Source organism: Myxocyprinus asiaticus, chromosome 17, assembly GCF_019703515.2.
Source record: "Myxocyprinus asiaticus isolate MX2 ecotype Aquarium Trade chromosome 17, UBuf_Myxa_2, whole genome shotgun sequence".
In the NCBI taxonomy this organism is placed as follows: Eukaryota; Metazoa; Chordata; class Actinopteri; order Cypriniformes; family Catostomidae; genus Myxocyprinus; species Myxocyprinus asiaticus.
In genome coordinates this window covers 18,350,891-18,371,251 of record NC_059360.1, presented here as the reverse complement: position 1 = coordinate 18,371,251, position 20,361 = coordinate 18,350,891, and the positions used below count along the sequence as shown (strand labels likewise).

The following is a 20,361-nucleotide window of genomic DNA, read 5'->3' as shown; positions in this document are numbered from 1 at the left end:
AAATTCTCTTACAGAGAGAATTCAGATGGATTTAAATTCACATTTAAAATCTTTACATCCCCAAGGGATGAATGAAGATTTGTTCCTTAGTATTTCCAATAGTGTTGACAATTTTTGTTTTTGTTTGTATACACTGGTTTCTCTAATCATGGTATATCTGCAAACAGAACAATGTACAAATGTATTAGACATTCTATGTGGATGTAATTGTGTGTATCTTATGATCATGTGTCACTAGTATATCTTGTGATCGTGTATATTATTAGTATATCTATATCTATCTAGGCCTTTTAGACCTTTCCCATGACTATATAATATGTTTGTTAGAGCAAGCTATGTGAATATATGTATTGTTATTTTGGTCAAATGAATTTAATTGTATGTCCTTTCTTGATATACTGTATCTCTTGATATGTTTTCATTCACAATGCATATACAGTATGTATGTATTTCTCTTGATACGTGTGTATGCTAGTAGACCATGTATAAAGTATGTCTATGACACTTTTGAACATTTGAGTAATTGAGTATGTATCAACTAAAAGAGTTACGGTAAACGCTTTACTCTGACCTATAAATGGAATTAGGTGCACTGTTTTGCTTGGACACACGTTTTGTTCTTGCACTGAGCATTTTACCACTTTTTTGGCCTCTTAATAAATGTCCTGGAAGATTGTTTTTAAGGACACTGTGTGCGAGCTTTTCCTTTCCTTGGATCTCATTTTATTTTTTGTCAGTTGTTGTATTACAGAAATATAGCTTCAGATTCTCTTTCAAGGGACTGTTGATCCAGCACAATGTCACGAAAAGATGCATGTAACAACGCGACTGAGGAGTCTTTAGTTTTTAATGATGCGATTTTATGACATGATAGTACGTCCCAATACTTGCACACTTTTCCATAAAAAAGAGAGCACACACTTTAAGGGCATAGTATAAGTAGGCGATTGGTCCGCAGCATATCACAGCTGAGCTGATTTTCAATACAACAGAACGATTAAAGTGTTATATTGCTTTTATACAACAATTCTACAAACAAGAAGTTAATATTGCGTAACTTCCATTTAGACACAATATGGACAGTTATTTTGCTCCACTAACAAAACTAGTTCCAAATGAAACCAAAGCAGGATCACACATTGCAGGTCGGCGAGTAACACAGACTGACAGCCTGTCTGGAACAGCACACACAGAAAAAAAGAGTGACTGGTATATTAAAGCAATATTCCGGGTTCAATACAAGTTAAGCTCAATACAGTATCAGCACTCTTGGAACGCCGCTTGTCCAATCATATTAGAAGACTGAAACTTACTGTTGTATAATGGGTCACACTTTATATTAGGTGGCCTTAACTACTATGTACAAACATTACATACATATAAGACATGCTCTTCTGCAAAAGTTCCACATTTGCTGCTACTGAGGTTGAGGTACAGGTAGGTTTAAGAGTAAGAGTAGGGTTAGGGTTAGGATTAGGGGTTAGAGTTAGGTTTTGGGGTAAGGGTTGTGTTAGGGTTAGGGGTAAAGTTAACAGTGTAACTACAAATGTAATTAAATGCAAGTACTTTAAATGTAATTACAATGCAACAACATATACGTACATAATAAGTACATTGTATCAAATGGTTAAGTGCATAGTAGTTAAGGCCACCTAATATACAGTAGGTCCATATAATGAGTAGTATGCAATTATCGCAACCCTCTATATGCATGTAAACACCTTTACTGGCATTCTTACTGGCTTATCCAATGTGCTTGGGTGTTGTGTGCATTACCTTTTGACGTCAAAAGCAGAGAATAACCTGATTATTTCAAGTCTTTGTTTTCTTACACGGTCTGATTTTTATAATAAGCTGATTTTGATAGCTATCAGTGTATTGCTGTGCATGTAAACATGCTCAGTATGCATGTGGAGTCACAATTTGAAGCATTTGAGTCAATGCTGCACCTGCACAGAGTAAAAAGGGCAACCTCATTCCTAACAGGTGCTACCCCATCACCCCCCATCATTCTCAACCTCTATTTCTGGATTCTTCAGCTCTCATTTGCACCCGAGGTGTCACATCCTTGCTAATCTCAAAACCACTCAAATTCGTCAAGCAGAACAAACCGGAAATGAAACCCTCTTATAGACTTTAATTTGCAAACTCCTCATAGATTCAAAGCCAGAGACTGACAAGTCTTAGAAGTCAGATGTGCAGCAACTATAGATTGATGTATCCTGATGTTCTGCCCTCAGCAGGGAAGCGGGGAGGGGGGGAAAATTATGCTTACATCTTTTTATGAGGTCAAATTAATTACATCAAGGGCCGTTTACAGCCACTCTTCATCCCTGTTAATTACAATAAAGTGAAGTACTTTAATAAAGTACTTTAATATGGAAATGGTGCAGACATAAACATTTGGTAAACAAGAGGAGTTACTGTCATATTATGTACAATTAATCTTTGCACGTTAACCCAAAAACAAAAAATGATTAGGTTTGGATGTATTCTGGCATGGAACACCCACTTTTCACAATCCAATCAAGCCCCATCTTGCATATTTTTCCTGTTTCACTAAAAACTATTGAATTAAAATGGGTTGCTACTAGGGATGTCATAAATTATCGATATATCGATTACTGATTGGCACGTTGTTTTATCTATACATTTCTGAGGCATCCATATATTAACATCAGCCGACATTTAAATTAGAAGCCTAATTTGTGTGCTTTCATTTCACTGGCAGTTGCATTCCATTCAATGTTGTCTAACGTAATAGCTTTGGGAGACCACAAGGGGGTGACATAACATTTACTGAAGCCAGTCGTGGCATGAACAAGGCATCACACACATATTGCAAGCTGATGGCAGTCCAAAGATACAAAGGTTTTTGTACTTAACAGTGACTTTTATGAGTTTGCAAGTTAGTGTATGAAACTGGTGTAACTGTACAAACTGAATGACTAGAAATGGCAATGTATATTATGCAATTTCACTATACGTAGCCTTGAATAGGTCTTTCATTCAAGCTGTCAAATCACAAAAAGACATACTTGTAACTGAAATACATTGTGTAGGCTATATCTAAGATACTATTTCACAATATATCATCCAGTAATGACTAGAGTAAATAGTCTGTGTCCTTTGATAATGATTTAGGCAGAATTTTGAGCAGCCTCTGAAGATGGCGAGCACACTCTGTGTGCGTACGTACCTTCATAGAAAATAATTGTCTTGAATTTTACAACGCGCCACGTCATCTGCCAGATGCGTCTGGTGTGTGACCTACTTTAATTTACCCTGCCGCTCATACTTTACCAAAGTTGTGTTGAGAAATATGTTTGAAAATACAATTGTGCAATGAGCAGCCCTATATTTATATCTGAAAAAATCCTGATATACAGTATATATAATCATCAGGAAATCTTCCGATTATCGATATGTCAAAATGGCATCGGTCCCAAGCCTAACTTGAAACAAAATTGTGTATATTACTTTATATTATTTATATATTGTGTATATTATTGTCTTATACCAAGTCTCATAATTTAAACATGAAGAAGTATTAAACAGCACACACAACCCACAAACATTCGGTTGATGGCTGACAGAAATATATGTTCTGTACTAATTGGCTTCATTTAAATCCACTGAAATGAGTCACATACATCTGTTCCTCCCTATGTTTTAACATGTCCTAAAGAACTCCATCTGTCAAATATGATAGCATCTGAAAGGCCAGTGTTGTTGCCTTCATATTCAATCAGCGGTCAGAAAAGTCCCCAGCATTTCATCAGAGAAACTTGCCCCACTTTAAAGGAACAGTTTTTCTGTGCAACATAAAGGGAGATGGTAGAGAGTAGAATGTCCAAGCTGCTCTTTCCAATCCAATGAAAGTGAATGGTGACTTTCTTTTAATATAGATTTACATTTCAGTCTGTTTTTGATACAAAGCTATCAAATGGCTTTAAAAGGCTTGGGAAATAGCGCACAAGTCACAAGTCATTTTATAGTATTTTCTTTTTAAGACATTCAGCTAAACCTCTCTTTTGGTGATGACAACATTAACTACACACATTGTCAAAATTAAGGGGCCCACTTTATATTAGGTGTCTTTAACTACTTTGTACTTAAGCATTTGATACAATTTACTTTTTATGTACATATGTGTTGTTGCATTGTACTTATATTTAAAGTACATACATTTAATTACATCTGTTAACTGATAACCTTACCCGTAATCCTAAACGTAAACCTAACCCTATCCCAACCCTTACCCTAAACCCTGAAGCCCAAAGTATACTTCAGTCAGACGTACAGGACTTGTTTGTAGAACAGCTTTCTTCCACCTAAGAAATATTGCTAAATTACGACACATGCTCTCTGTTGCTGATGCCGAAAAACTAATTCATGCGTTCATGACCTCAAGACTAGATTATTGTAATGCATTACTGGGAGGATGTCCAGCAAGATCAGTAAATAAACTTCAATTGGTTAAAAATGCAGCAGCCAGAGTGCTGACTAGAACCAAGAAATATGATCATATTAGCCCCATTTTATCGTCGTTATATTGGCTACCTGTTAAAATAATAATTTTAAACCATGACTTGCACTGCACATAAATAAGTGATATTGGCATTATATTCATGTTGTTTATCCAGAGGGGAACTGGCCCCCACAGTTGGCCTGGTTTCTCCCAAGGTTATTTTTCACCATTAACCAACATCTTATGGAGTTTTGTGTTCCTTGCCACAGTCGCCTTCGGCTTGCTCACTGGGTTTCTAAATACAATTATTATTTAATTACTTATTTTTATACACACTTCACAATCGTATTTAATCAAACTACACAATGATGACTCTAAGACTTTATAGATATTACAGTTTCATTTTCTGTTAATGCCTGATTTTCTGTAAAGCTGCTTTGAAACGATGTGTGTTGTGAAAGGCGCTATACAAATAAAAATGACTTGACACAAATGCTCGAGCACTGAACGCGGGCAGCCTGATTTAATGTGCATGCGCCTGGAGTTATTTGCACTAATTAGTGAGTCCACAAGGTGCTAACACTCACATTTGAGCCGTTGCTGTCTCGAAGAAGTGCTACAACAATATCTAATCGCCGCTAAATAACAGGAGACAAATGTAGAAACAACAACAGTGCATGTGCACATCAAGAGACTATCCCTTTAAAGCAATAAAAGTCTTTGGCTGTCCACAGAGCCTCACTGTCTGTTTGATTCATGAGGTTGAGCAGACTTGATTTTCCTTTTCTCAGACTCTGCCACCACCAGTCAGCACATGCCTGCAGCATGTGACAGTGGGATGTGAAGGATCATGTTAATGGTTGTCACCTTGAGGTCAAAGACAACAGGAACTATGCTGACTGATAGTGAGGGGCAGTAAGCAGAAGTCAGACATGTTTACACTGATCTGCCAACTGCCCGATGTGCTGGAGATGGTCATAATGTAATGACCAGGGGCAGATCTCTAATAATCAGCACCCTAATTCATTATCTTCAGTGCTTGAACAAAACAGCAATCTGAAAGATCATAGCAACACAGTATCGGATAATAGAACTCTTCAGTTCATTTAAGAAAAATCAATGATCAAATTAAGGTGAAGTGTATCATTTCTACGCCACTAGCCTCACCAAATGGAACTGCAAAAATAATTGTTTTCAACTAGTTGAACTTCCTGAACACTCCCACCACCCAATCTACTGTACCATTGGTTGAACAGTGTCACGCCCCAAACTGACACCATTAGTTGAGCCAATGTTCCTGTGCTGGGCTGGTCGGGCCACTCAAGCAAACAGTTATGCTTTTGAAAGATATTATATACACTCACTGAGAACTTAATTGGGAAAACAATGGTCCTAATGAAGTGCCCGACATGGTCTTCTGCAGTTGTGACCTCTCTCATCAACAAGGCGTTTCCGTCTGCAGAACCGCCACTCACTGGATGTTTTTTGTTTTTGGCACTATTCTGAGTAAATTCTAGTGACTGCTGTGTGTGAAAATCCCAGGAGATCAGCGGTTACAGAAATACTCAAACCAGACTGTCTGGAACCAACAATCATGCCACGGTCCAAATCACTGAGATCACATTTTTCCCCATTCTGATGGTTGATATGAACATTAACTGAAGCAACTGACCTGTATCTGCATGTTATGCATTGCACTGCTGCCACACGACTGGCTGATTAGATAATCGCATTAATAAATAGGTGTACAGGTGTTCCTAATAAAGTGCTCAGTGAGTATATATATTATAAGAGAAGAAAATGTGAGTGGTGCTTGTCCGTGCAAAACTCGCCACCACAATGCTAGGGTGTTATGAGTGCTTGCCAGGGCGTTGCTATGCGGTTGCTAGGGTGTTCTGGGTGGTTCCTAGGTTATTGCTATGTGGTTTCTATGGTGTTCTGGGTGGTTGCTTACTGGACCAATTCAAATGAGCTCACCCCTAAGTCTCTATAGCCACTTTTCCACCATCAGGCCCAACGGTTCTCGTTGCGAAATCGTACCGTTCCATGCTGATCCGGGCCAGTTGGTAAGGTTACGGTTTCTTTTTCCACTGTGGTGCTTGAATGTACGTAAAAATACGTCAGTTGGCGATGACGTGACACGTAAACATCGTAGTGAGTACACTATGGAGGATGATCGCATATTCCCGTTTTTAGGAGTGCTTTTTCCCTAGTTTTTACTCTGCTAAAGCACAGGAAAGACATGCCATATGACTAGCAAAAAAGGACATTTATTGACAAAATATTATATGAGTAATATAATGATATATTATATGAGTTTTAATGAGCTAGGTAGCGTAATCTACCTCCCTGACGAAAAAGGCATATAGAAAAATAATGTACTATAGCCTACTAGTTAAACTATCAACATAAAATCATGAAGATACACCAAATATACACAATTCTTTTCTAATAGTGATGCTTGACTGATAAGATTTATCACAACAGAGCCACTGTGTTCAATACTCAATATAAGAATGCATTCATCTCTGTCTGAGGGTGGTTGGGAAATGCTGAATGGAACACACCATAATTCCATTTAAGTGTGATTGTAACATTCCAGAGTAACAGTAAACAGCAAATGCCGGAGGGTTGAGATTGATTAAGCACTAAAGAGCAGAGATCAACTGGCCCGCAGGCACCTCAAACTACATTTAGATAAGCTGGGAGGACAAAATGTGTTTGTGGCAGAAGGGGAGGAGCCACGCTGCTGATTCTGAGTAGCTTAAAGAATCCATGTAATTTGCTTGACGAGCACAGTTTTCTGTTCTGTGTTGGCCTATTTCCTATTGAAACAGGAACTTTGGGAGGGATTTATCGAAGGGGTCGTCTCATTTTTTTTAAAAATAGCCAAGGTTTTAGTTACGTAACAGCCATGAACCATAATTTGATTCTTGCTAATCGGTTGTGAATGGTTCTATGGGGAGGGACATTCTCATTCTAGAGAGCATTTGATTGCACAAAAATCTCTGGAGGGCAGCAGGGGTCATCGATATTTTTAGTCCATTTCCATGGAGGAAAATATTGTCAATTGCACTGCATGTATCTGCTAAAAGTTCATTTTGTCAACATGTAGGAGTACATACTGTATGGCCTCAAAGCTAATAGGCAGGAAATAAAAGCTACAATTTTGATTTATTTGGTTCTTTAAGAATGTGAAAATATTCTAATAAAGCTCTGATAATCATCTATTCTAATTCTAATAATGACTTTCATATCTCCAGTTTTCACATGGCCAATTAAAGAAAGTATTAGGAAAGACCTTATACTAGCTCTGTTCATAAATTGAAAGCATTATTTAAAAGGAAAATTCTACAAGACTTCCACACAAGGAAAGGATTATTTAAAGTAGCATTTGAAGAGGATGCTATTTGAGTGGTACAAAAGGATATTTCAAGAGCAGTTCTAAATGCTTAGCAATCTGAATTTTGGGCCCTAAAAAAAGAAGACACTGGCAGGAGAACAAGAGTTGGCAAATGTGCCCTTTGGTCACAGTGAGTTCAGAGATAATTTTATCATTAAGCCAGAATCTGTTCTGGGTGTTAATTAGACTCTAAAGTTTCCTCGTTCTTTCATAAGACTTCTTGTGCTCTATTTTCATGGGTGCGCAAAGCGCAGCACTAAGTGCTATGATTCTGCACGTCTTATTTCCGAGAGAGCGCTAATTCTATAAGTGCAAATTTTCCTGCCAGCGCAAAGCGTAAGTGGGCATTGGTGGGAGTGTTTGCACTATCTGTGGGTGAATCTGCACAAGCTGTGGGTTTATTGTATGTTAATAAGTTGGCGCAAAACACAATTTTCTATTTTTCTGAGAAATAGGTCATTGCAGTTTTAAGATTCCAACAGAAGGTGGTAATAAAGTCCAAACTCTGAAAATATAGTGGAACATCAAGTTATGTCCATGACAGTCACTGCTGTAGTCGTTTTATGAAACAAATATTTATGAGATTTGTGCTAAACTATCTTTAGGTCATGGTTTATTTTTCAATTAGTATTATTATGTTTATATTTACAGTTGCATTTATGATATCATTTGTATTGGTATTTTTCCACCTGTTGTCGTAGAGTGATTTTAAGGCCTGCAAAAGGGGCCGGTGGAAGAATAAAATGTTTGGATTTGGTATATTTTTTTTTACCACTTCATTATTTTGATTATACTTTTGTTTTGTTCAAAGTGTAATTTGATTTTGTTTAATTTTTCTGTTTCAATATATGAATTAAATTTGTCAAAATCAAACTGACCGGTAGACGGTGCGTACCAATACAATCCCTGTTAACACTAGCCATGATTTGTGTGCCAATAGATGAAAATGTTCAATAATACTTACATTTTCTATTATTTAATGGAGCGTAAATACAAATCCTGACGAGAACCACATTTTCCATGCGTATACAGTAAAAGGAGTGTGTCATTGTCATAGAAATATGCCTGACAGTGGAGTTAATGCACAAAAGAACATAAGTCCATATTTCATTGCCATCCATCTAAACTACCAACTTCTGATGAATATGCTGTCTTTGTTTATAATGCTGGTGATTGACAGGGAATGGACTATAAAGGACGCAGACAGTGCTGGAGAAGAACCTTAGAATTTAATTGCACTTGACCGAGCCCATTAGTGCTTTGCACGTACAATTTTGGCAAAACCACTTGCACCTAATGCGCTATAAAGTTTTAAATCAACACAACCACCATCCCTACATGAAACCTTAAACCTAAACTTAACCGATAGTGTCATGAAAAGCAAATGTGACATGAAAAACGCAATTGCTAAAGCAGCCACGTCATTTTTGTTGTGCTTCAAGTCATGAACTATAGTAAAAGTGTTTAGATGTCATAAGATAACATTGTGTGAGTGTAAAAACTTAGTGTTTATTAACTGATAATCTGCTCTTTTGCACGTGATTTGTGTGAAAAGTAATAAAAGTCATTGTTGTTTTAGCGCCTGGTGTTTATTTCACCAGGAAACTGCCGTGATATGTACAACGAGGCACGTAAAAATTATTTATAAAAAATGCAGATGTAGTAACATTTTTATGATTTTCCATCATATAAAAGTTTTAACCCTAAAGAAACGAATAGTACTTTTGAAAAATCTATTAAAAATGTCATGTACATTCACATCAGATAAAGACTCCTGTTTCATCTGTGGTTTAAAAAGCTTTTTTATTGTACATGGGGTGGGTCGCCGGCTCATGGGGGCTGCAATGTTGAAGTCACATGACCAAACAAATCGTACACTTTCGATTGCAGAATAAATAAATAATGGCTGGCAAATATGCTTGTGACTATGGTATTTCTACAATGGCATCGGAAACAAAACACTTTCGCATGATGCTGAATCCAAAAGGTGTCAGTATAAGTTCCAAGACTACTTTGCATCAGCCAAAATATATTAGCATATATTAGCACCCTAGCATATAATTAATTTTACACCTTTTATGTTTACGGTTGACTTTTAAGTAAACGTGAAACAGCGTTTGCAGCTCATTTTACTTTTGTAAAGTGTGAGGTAACAGGATATTTGACACGAAAAATTTAGGGCAGCATTTCATTTTATCCTTCTGAAATTGACTGAATCGTAAAAAGTGGATGTTACCAACCAGCATAAAGCCAGTTGGCTGATAGAGAGGGGTTAAAAAGTAAGGGATTCGTGACATCAGCTAAAACATCTGAACAGCTGAAAAGTCGTTTCAGAGTTGGAGCAAGTTACTACATTTGAATGAAACAAACAAAATTTGGAATAACAATGAATTGTGTATTATATGACCAGAAATTTGCATTAAGAAAAATAAATAGGGTCCATTTTAATTCCATGTGGATTTTAATACTTGCTCATGTCATGCCCATTCAGATTAGGTATGATGCATTTCAGGTGACGTAAAAAAGAATTTTGAAAAATTTTAGTGGCAGCCAAAAATATCTGCAAATGTCATCCACCATCACTCGTATACAGACAGAAATGGTCAAAGAAAATGTCTGCGAGACAAACGTCTGGTTTAAAGAGCTTGTGTGTCTCTATAGGGATACAGAGCAGCACCCTTGAGGGATCTGCCTCAGGTACTATCAGCTGCTTCCATTAAATTTAAACTCTATAAGTTTTAGAGCAGCTATTCTCTGCCAACTCTGAAAGGCCACTGGACCATGACAGTGCACTTTAACTAGTATTTTAGTCCCCATAGGAGACTGTCTGCCAGGCTTGGATCTTAGTACCGATAGATCTTGTTTTTATATCATGTTTTTGAGTCGTATAAAGAGCACTGTGCACATTAGCTTAACTGGTGTGACCACTGCATTATTAAGAGTAATACTGATATTTTAGCTGTGTCCAGGAGTGTAATTTATTAAATATACTGATTTTTAGCATTTAATAGCCTGAACTCTGATGTTGACTAGACAAAATTCAGTAATTGTGTTAAAGATCAAGTCAATTCAATTCTCTGGTCTAAATTAAATAGTGTGTGGATGACCATATCTACACTGATATGCATAATTTGTAAATCATCTAGTTGTTTAGGAATGATTAAAATAATGAATTTATTCTCATCTAATGCAGATATTTACAGTGCATTCAGAAAGTATTTAGGCCCCTTCAGTCTTTTCACATTTTGTTATGTTGCAGCTTATGCTAAAATAGTTTAACCCTTCTACTGTCTTGGGTCACTTATGACCAATTTGATTTTAATAAAAACTCACTTTAACTCAACACACACACACTAACACACACTCTCTCGCTCTCTCACTCACAAACATACATATGTACAGAACTTAGGTGTGGGAGCCACACCATCCAGACAAAACATTTCATCTATTATGAAAACAAAAAATTTCACGTAAAGTTATACATGTTGCTTTCTTGGGCCTTGCTCAGTTTTTAGCAGCACAATACAAACTATCTATTCTATCCCCTAACCCTAAACCTAACCCTCGCAGAAACCTTTTGGCATTTTTAAATTTTCAAAATAACATTACAGTTTAGTATGTTTTTTAAGCCGTTTGAATTACAGGGACACTAGGGATGTCCTCATAAACCACCTTTATAGCATAATACCTTTGTAATTACTAGTGTATAACCTAAAAAAAAAAATTCTTTGTAAACCACAAAAACCATCTCAAACACACACTCACACACAGACATGCTAACTAGATTCTATGAGTCTGTGTGATTTTCAAGACTTTATTATTTATTATAAGACTAAACAAATTTTCTTCTTCACTGTTTATTGCTGCTTTTCATGAATAGTTTGTTTATTGCTGTTCATTATCTTGCTGTTCGTCATCATCCAATTACTTCATTTTGAATTTAATTTTCATGTTTGCAAAATAAATGGTCTGTAACAAAAAGCTTACAATTTTAAAGTATTCTCTCTGTAACACCATGGTCAAGTTTGACTGCAAACATAAAAAAAAATGCTAAACTTTAACAAATAATATTCTTTGATAATATTGTAATAAATATCCAAATTCATAATTTAATATCTAGAAATTAACGTTGTTACAACATTGGTCTACAGTGACCAGGCAGCATGTGTAGATCGCTGCAGCCATCAGCTGGTTATAATTGTCATTTTATATAAATGTATATCTTTTTTTTCCAGCAGATAGCAGCAGATGCTCCAAATGTATGACATATTTTGATATTTTCTTATTTATCAGTTTAATGAAGTGTACATTTTTAATTAAGTAAAAGTAATATAAAATGTGTTTCTTTTATATGAAAATAAATGGTGTAATTTAGGTCAATTAGGTGTAAATACGATAAAGTTCCAAAAGAAATGCATAAGTTTAGTGTTATTACTTTAGTAAAGTTAGTTTTATTACATTTTCTTTTTTTTTTTTTTTTTTAAATACATTATTACTGTATCCGATCAAATTTGACTGGGAATACTAACAGTGTGGACCAGTAACGAAGACTGTAGAAGGGTTAAATTCACTTTTTCCTTAACCAATCTAAGCTCAATACCCCATAATGGCAAAGTGAAAACAGGATTTTAGACATTCTTGCAAATGTATTAAAAATAAAAAACTGAAATATCACATTGACGCAAGTATTCAGACCCTTTGCTATGAAATTTAGCTCAGTTGCATCCAGTTTGTCTTGATCATCTTTGAGACGTTTCTGCACCATGGTTTGGAGTCTACCTGTGGTAAATTCTATTGATTGGACATGATTTGGAAAGGTACACACCTGTCTATATTAGGTCTCTCAGCTGACAATTCATATCAGATCAAAACCCAAGAAGCGAACTGCAAATTTACATTCAGGTCTGGCTCCATTCTGGTATGGAACGCCCACTTTTTACTATCTAGTCAATTCTGAATGGATAAAATAAAGTCCCACCCTACATTTTTTCCCATTGCATATCCTTTTTCCATTTTGTTCAGAAATATGTCACTTCACAGAAGTAAAATGGATTGCTGTTTCATTTTAAATTTCAATTAAAACTGTAGCACTTCCTTTTATCGCTGTCCATTTGCCTCATTCACAGTTCAAACACTATAAGCAGAATAATGTAATGTCATGCAAACATTATCCAAGCTTGTGATACTTCATATGGTTCAAAGTCAAATAATGCTGGAACTTTATCAGAAAATTAAATGAATAGTGTAACTCTGCTAAACTTTCCCTGCAGTGGAGGGCAGGGCACATATGTTCTATAGTTTTACGGTCTTCATCAATCCACAAGTTCATGTGTCAGTTAATGAAAGTACTTACAGAGAAGGGCTAGTGAGCGAAGGTCTGGCAAGATCCCTGATATTTATAATGCATATAAACCAGAAAACTGCACCCATATATTTTTTACACAGAATATTTTTCTTCTTGGCATTTCCTAATTACATTTCTTTCCCATGACAGATTTGCAGATCAATATTTGTTTTCAATAAATAAATCTTGATCTATTGTGATTACATTTTGATCCTTTATAGTAATGAGTAATTATGTAGTAGAAAGCTTCTTAAAATAGTCCAAACTTGTCCTGATTAAACTCTGTCATTTAGTCGCAGGTGTAGGTGAAACTAGATTTTGACATTCTCTGAAGAAAATGTGAGTGGTGCCTGCCATGCAAAGCTCACTTCAGTCTTGTAGTATGCTCTTGGCCTAACCATAAGTATGAGCAATAGTAATAGTGATGCTTGCATTAGTAAACACTACTAATAACCACATACAAGAACTGATATTTTTTAACACACACACACACACACACACACACACACACACAAAGAATAAATCTTTGCATTGCAGTGTTTGAACTGTTGTGTCCACCTTTCTTCCAAAGTAAAATGGATTCTCTCAGTTAAATGCCAAAAAGCTTCACTTGCACATGCTATTAACTTATTCCTTCCAATAAAAATTCTTAATCATTTACTTTTTGCATTTAGCAAACACTTTTATCCAAAGTGCCTCACAGTGCACTTAAATGTATAGTTTACCCAAAAATGAAAATTCTGCCATCATTTACTCACCCTCATGACATCCCAGATGTGTAGGACTTTCTTTCTTCTGCTGAACACAAACAAAGATTTTTAGAAGAATATCTCAGCTCTGTAGGTCCATACAATGCAAATGAGTGGTGGCCAGAACTTTGAAGCTCCAAAAAGCACATAAAGGCAGCATAAAAGTAATCTATAAGACTCCTGTGGTTAAATCCACACATTCAGAAGTGATATGATAAGTGTGAAACAGAGTGAGAAACAGATCAATATTAAAGTCTTTTTTTTACTATAAATTATCTTCCCTGCCCAGAAGGTGGCAATATGTACAAAGGATACAAATCGCCAAAAACAAATGAAGAATATGAAAATGAAAGTGGAGATTTATAGTAAAAAAGGATTTAAATATTGATCTGTTTCTCACCCACACCTCTCATATCACTTCTGAAGATATAGATTCAACCACTGTAGTCTTATGGGTTACTTTTATGCTGCCTTTATGTGCTTTTGGAGCTTTCAAATTTTGGCCACCATTCACTTGCATTGTAAGGACCTACAGAGCTGAGATATTCTTCTAAAAATCTTTGTGTTCAGCAGAAGAAGGAAAGTCATACACATCTGGGATAAAATGAGGGTGAGTAAAAAATGAGAGCATTTTAATTTTTGGGTGAACTATTTCTTAAAGTTATACTGTACATTAGAGCTGCACAGTTCTGGATAAATTGAGAATCACAATTTTTTGGCTTAGAATAAAGATCACGATTCTCTCACGATTCTGACGAAAAATGCTTATTTAAGTGATTTACAAAACCTGGACATAAGGGTATTTAAAAAAGTTCTGGTTCTGACAAAATGTTCTCTGCTTCAATCTATGCAAAAATGCAATAAAGTTGTTATTCAAATATATAAATTTAAAATGTCCTAAGTCCACAAGGGGGCGCAACAAATACATTATAAACCTTGTAATTATTGCCAAAAAATAAAATAAAAATCCAGTTAAAAACTGCATAATAAATAAAAAAAACGACTTAACCTGTTTCTCACATGCTAAGTAAAAAGCAAAACGAACAGAAAAAAGCTTCATTAACAGTTCTATGTTAACTTGGTATTGCACTTGTAAGCAAATATGCAATAAAACACTGTAAATATTAACAATTTAAATTAAAACAATGAGGCCTTCAGTGTTTCTCTCGTAGAACTTTCTTCAAGCTTGTAAAGGAATTACTCAAATTACTCAACTTTAAGTTTTTTAGCAACAGTAGCAATTAAACATTTAAAAAATTATAATATAAAAACTTTTAAAAAAGGTAATTTAATGCAAATGAAAGTACTTCAATATTTGACACTCTTTACTGTGTGATATATCTACATTAATACTAATTTGATGCAGTCAGAATGCCTAAATGCCTATAACAGACATCAAGCAGCTTATATACATTTAAACATCACACAGATCTAAAATTTTGAAGAATTTGTCCCGTCTGCTTATATATTATTGGCTGTGTTTGCTTTAATATCTCATCAAGACAGCGCAGATTTAATCCCGTCTGTTTACACTGGTAATTCATTAACAGCTGTGTTTACATTAATATCACCTAAAGAGGGGTATTTTGATTAAAAACTGTGCAGAGTCTCATGCAGGAGTGCTACATTCATCACTAGACAAAAGTGCATGGGCAGACACACGCATGTGAATGTTTGAGAGCAGCCGGCTGTAATCAAACTAATTGTGGCTGCACCCTACAGTTTGTAAAGTACTGTGCTGGACAATCGTCTTTGGCCGTTGCATTTTAGTCTATTCAGCGTCTCGTGCAGGAACGCTGTGTTTCGTAGGTGCCACAAAAAGTTTATCAATATTTAAAAATGCGTCTTGAAGTGAATTTCGAATTTAAATTTGACCGCCTTTCAAATGCATGCCACTGGAACGTTAATATACATTGAAGAATCGTTGTCATTTAGAAATGAGATCTTGTGGGTGTCTGAATCGAGATCGCAATCTTTTAACGATTAATCGTACAACTCTACTGTACATCTAATCAGAGTTTGTGTTCCCTGGGAATCAAACCCACAGCACTGTGGTGGCTAGTCCATGCAGGAAAACTAATTCCTGTTCCCTTAAATTTCAGCATCCCATCTGTATAAACTTCGAGTTCTTTTACCTGCTTTTTCTGAGTTGTGTCTTTAAGATATCTAGAAGCAGGGGCCTGGGTAGCTCAGCGAGTATTGACGCTGACTACCACCCCTGGAGTCACGAGCTCGAATCCAGTGTGTGCTGAGTGACTCCAGCCAGGTCTCCTAAGCAAACAAATTGGCCCAGTTGCTAGGGAGGGTAGAGTCACATGGGCTAACCTCCTCGTGGTTGTGATTAAGGGTTCTCTCTCTCAATGGGGCATGTGGTAAATTGTGCGTGGATCGCGTTGAGTAGCATGAGCCTCCACATGCTGTGAGTCTCCGCGGTGTCATGCACAGCGAGCCACGTGATAAGATGCACGGACTGACGGTCTCAGAAGCAGAGGCAACTGAGACTTGTCCTCCACCACCCGGACTGAGGTGAGTAACCGCACCACCACGAAGACCTACTAAGTAGTGGGAATTGGGCATTCCAATTTGGTAGAAATTATAAAAAAATAAAAAAAAGATATCTAGAAGCACAGTGAAATGAATTATATGAAATGTGCATGTAGTCCACAACTGGGAGGACAGTGAGAGTTTAAAATGGATAAGCTCTCCAGAGGACTTACGTAGTGTGCGCAAGGTCTTGATGTCTTTCAGCGGCCTCTGGGAAAACAGGATGAGGGGGCTCTCCTATCGGCATACAGCCCAGAGACTTACTGATGGCATGGCTTAGCTTCTTTGCTGGAGACTTCTACAAAAGGAGCAAAAAAATACTACAAAACTGAAAACACTGAACTACCTTACATTCTTCACCCAAATATCAAAAGCAATTAAAATATATAGTTTTGTGGCATTAAAAGGGCAATTTATGCATGTTTGATATGTATATAAAAGGTCATAGACTTACTTCCCATGTGCAGCTAGAAAATGTTCATATTTAAAATGTTATTTTGAGTTAATTAAACATTATCTTTGATTCAGCAAAATCCTTGCTCTGGGGTTAGAAAACAATCTTTACTGAGGTAGTAAGAATGAGGGGAAAAAAAACTCTCTTCTAATTGGATTTGGGAGGCAGTGCGAATCGTTTCCCAAGCTATAACTTCCAGCAGTGTGACTGTACTCAGGGAGAATACTTCAACATTAAAAATGAAATCAATATAACTAGCTGAAAACATGAACACCTTGAAATTCTTGAATTGGAGGAGAATAACTTTTAGCAAGAAACAAGAAATATATTATTGCTCATGTATCCCTCCCTCACAGCAGAACAGAATGAGTAAACCATGTCCATTATGTACTAATTCATTGTACATAGTATCGTAGGCTATTTCAAAATATCTGTACTGTACTTAAGTCTGCATGTTAAACTAAGGCTATCTTCAGAATAGAACACTAGCATACTACTTAAAGGGACAGTTCACCTAAAAATGAAAATTCTGTCATCATTTACTCACCCTCATGTTATTCCATATCCATATCACTTTCTTCTGTGAATCACCAAAGGAGATGTTAGGCAGAGTGTTAGCCTCAGTCACAATTCACTTTCATTGCTTTTTTTTTTTTTTAATACAGTGAAAATGAACGGTGATTGAGGTTGTCATATTGCCTAACATCTCCCTCTGTGCTCCACAAAAGAAAGAAAGTCATTAGGCCCCAGAAAAAAAAATAGGGTGAGTAAATGATGACAGAATTGTGATTTTGGGTGAAATATCCCTTTAATGATGTTCAGTATACAATGCAGTGTACACTGAAAATTGCCTACTATTTTTTTTAGTAAGTGAAAAAATTGGCTACGTTCTCGTCACTTGATCTTATTGCGTTAGTCTCATGAACACATTATGTGCATAGCTGCATACAGAATTTTCAAGTTTGGCTGGTTAGTATATGGACCACTTAGCCCCTGCTGGTTGATGCCGTAACTACACCATTCTGCAGGCAAAAAGCATCTTTCTCCTTTAATGGCCTTTCAAAAGTAGACATATAAATTGCAAATATTTCATTATATCAGTAAAGAGAAAGAAGCTGAAAATCACAAGGTGATATTATTAGATAGAGTACCCAGTGCAGTATGCTCTGTTACTGCACATTTTGGCAAATTCATCTGTCATCTGTGTATTATTGTACATACAGAAAATGTTCATTCTATGCATACTACACATTATTTATATTGAGGAAGTAGTAATAGTAGTATGGTAATATGCTATTCCGAACATAACCTGAGTTTACTTCATAACAGTGTGACATCTTAAAGAGATGTACCCATGAGGAGTGTTCCTTCATCTGGTGCTGGTTGCTATGGGGACCGCTAGCATGACCACGCCAGAAACAGCTTTGGCAAAGCTGGTAGCCATGGCACTGCTGGCAGCGATACCGGAAACCCATCATGCTCTCGCTCCGGCAGTAGGAACATTCCACTGGATGGAAGACTGTGGGATAAACAAGGGTTTTATCAATAACAGATATACAACTAACCAGTGTTTCCTGCGCCGCTATTCAATGGCAGCACTCTGACACTGCTGAACCCACAGTGCCAGACATTATATTTTAATCAAGATGTGAACATTTTGAATTGACTGTGATGAGATAAAACGACAGTGTACCGCAAAAAAACAACAAAACAACAGCATGTCTCTCTATTGCGCTGTCTTCGTTTGCTGCACTTAAAAACAAACATTGGCCAGAAACGTACTTTACAAAAGTACACTATCCTACACGCGAGTGCTTGGCCAACACATTGCCAACAAGCAGACCGGTAGAACAACTTCACATGCAGTAGGGATGTCATAAAATATCGATTTATCGATTATTGATCAGTACGTTATTTTATCAATATATTTTTGAGGCATCGATATATTGAAATTAGCCAACATTTAAATTAGAAGCCTAATTTGCATGCTTTCCAATTCATTCAATTGGCCTTCTGTTTAATAGTGTGTTGTAATAGTGTTTGGAGACCACAAGAGGGTGATATAACAATTACTGAAGTCGGTTGCGGGTAGGAAAAGCACCGGTATCATACACACAGGACGAGCTGATGTGGAGCAGCAGAAGGCAGCCCAAAGTTACAATGGTTTTTGTACTCCTTCAAGAAATAACAAAGTGACGTTGATGAGTTTGCAGGTTAGTATATGAAACTGATGTAACTGCACAAACTGGATGATTAGAAATGACAACATTTATTATGCAATTTCTCTGTATGTACTTGTGAAAAGGCTTAATTCCAGCTGTCAATCCACAAAAAGACTTATTTGTAACTGTAAATACATTGTGTAGGCTATATGAAAGATACATATAAAGAATATATCATCCAGCGATGGCTAGAGTAAATAATCTTTGTCCTTTGATAATGATTTGGGTCGACTTTAATGGAAAGCTATGCGAGTTGCGCAAAATCATGCAGGTACAGGTCAGGAGCTTTAGTTAATGTTCACATCAACCATCAAAATAAGGAAAAAATTTGATCTCAGTGATTTCGACAGTGGCATGATTGTTGGTTCCAGATGGGCTGGTTTGAGTATTTCTGTAACTGCTGATCTCCTGGGATTTCCACGCACAACAGTCTCTAAAGTTACTCAGAATGGTGCCAAAACATTCAATGAGCGGCAGTTCTTCAGAAGAAATGCCTTGTTTATGAGAGAGGTTATCAGAGAATGGCCACACTGGTTCGAGCTGACAGAAAAGCTACGTTAAGGTAACCACTCTGTACAATTGTAGTGAGCAGAATAGCATCTCAGAATGCACAACACGTCGAACCTTGAGGTGAATGGGCCACAACAGCAGAAGACCACGTCGGGTTCCACTTCTGTCAGCCAAGAACAGAACATTTAGGCTACAATGGGCCAACCATCTGTGTACCTCAGCAGAGATCGAGATTCATCAGACCAGGTTATGTTTTTTCAGTCTTTTAACTGTCCAGTATTGGTGGGCCTGTGCCCACTTCACTGAAGAAAAGTGTAGCTAGAAGCATCTACATTCATGTACGAGAGTATGTTTTGTGTTATAAAACTCTGCATAGAGTAGTTTGATTCATGAACTTATGAATCTTATGAATTGCTCAAAAAGACTAATTAGCTCATGAGTTACTTTTTTGAACCAGTCTAATGGTCTTCACTGAATTCTTCTGACTTAACCGCAAGTCATATCTTTCAGTCAAGTCTGACTCGAAACTGAACTTCAGGTTTTTCTGCACTTAAAGTGTGTAATGTTTGCGCCATTAGCAACACCAAACAGACTTGCAAAAATAATTTCTGTTTTCAAACAGTTTTCCCAGAACACTCCCAGATCTACCATTGGTAAAAAAATT

The 20,361-nt window shown here is 36.6% G+C and overlaps 1 protein-coding gene across 5 annotated transcripts in view; it reads right to left on the bottom strand.

Moving 5' to 3' along the window:
• The window catches only part of LOC127455039 (dystrobrevin beta-like), an 89,283-nt gene that overhangs the window by 44,981 nt on the left and 23,941 nt on the right, over nt 1-20,361 (bottom strand). For all 5 annotated transcript variants that reach the window (XM_051722589.1, XM_051722587.1, XM_051722588.1 and 2 more), the window contains 2 exons: nt 18,318-18,484; nt 16,685-16,809 (listed from right to left, as the gene is read on the bottom strand). In XM_051722589.1, coding sequence (XP_051578549.1) covers nt 16,685-16,809; nt 18,318-18,484 — 292 coding nt within the window. The remainder of the gene's footprint in view (nt 1-16,684; nt 16,810-18,317; nt 18,485-20,361) is intronic.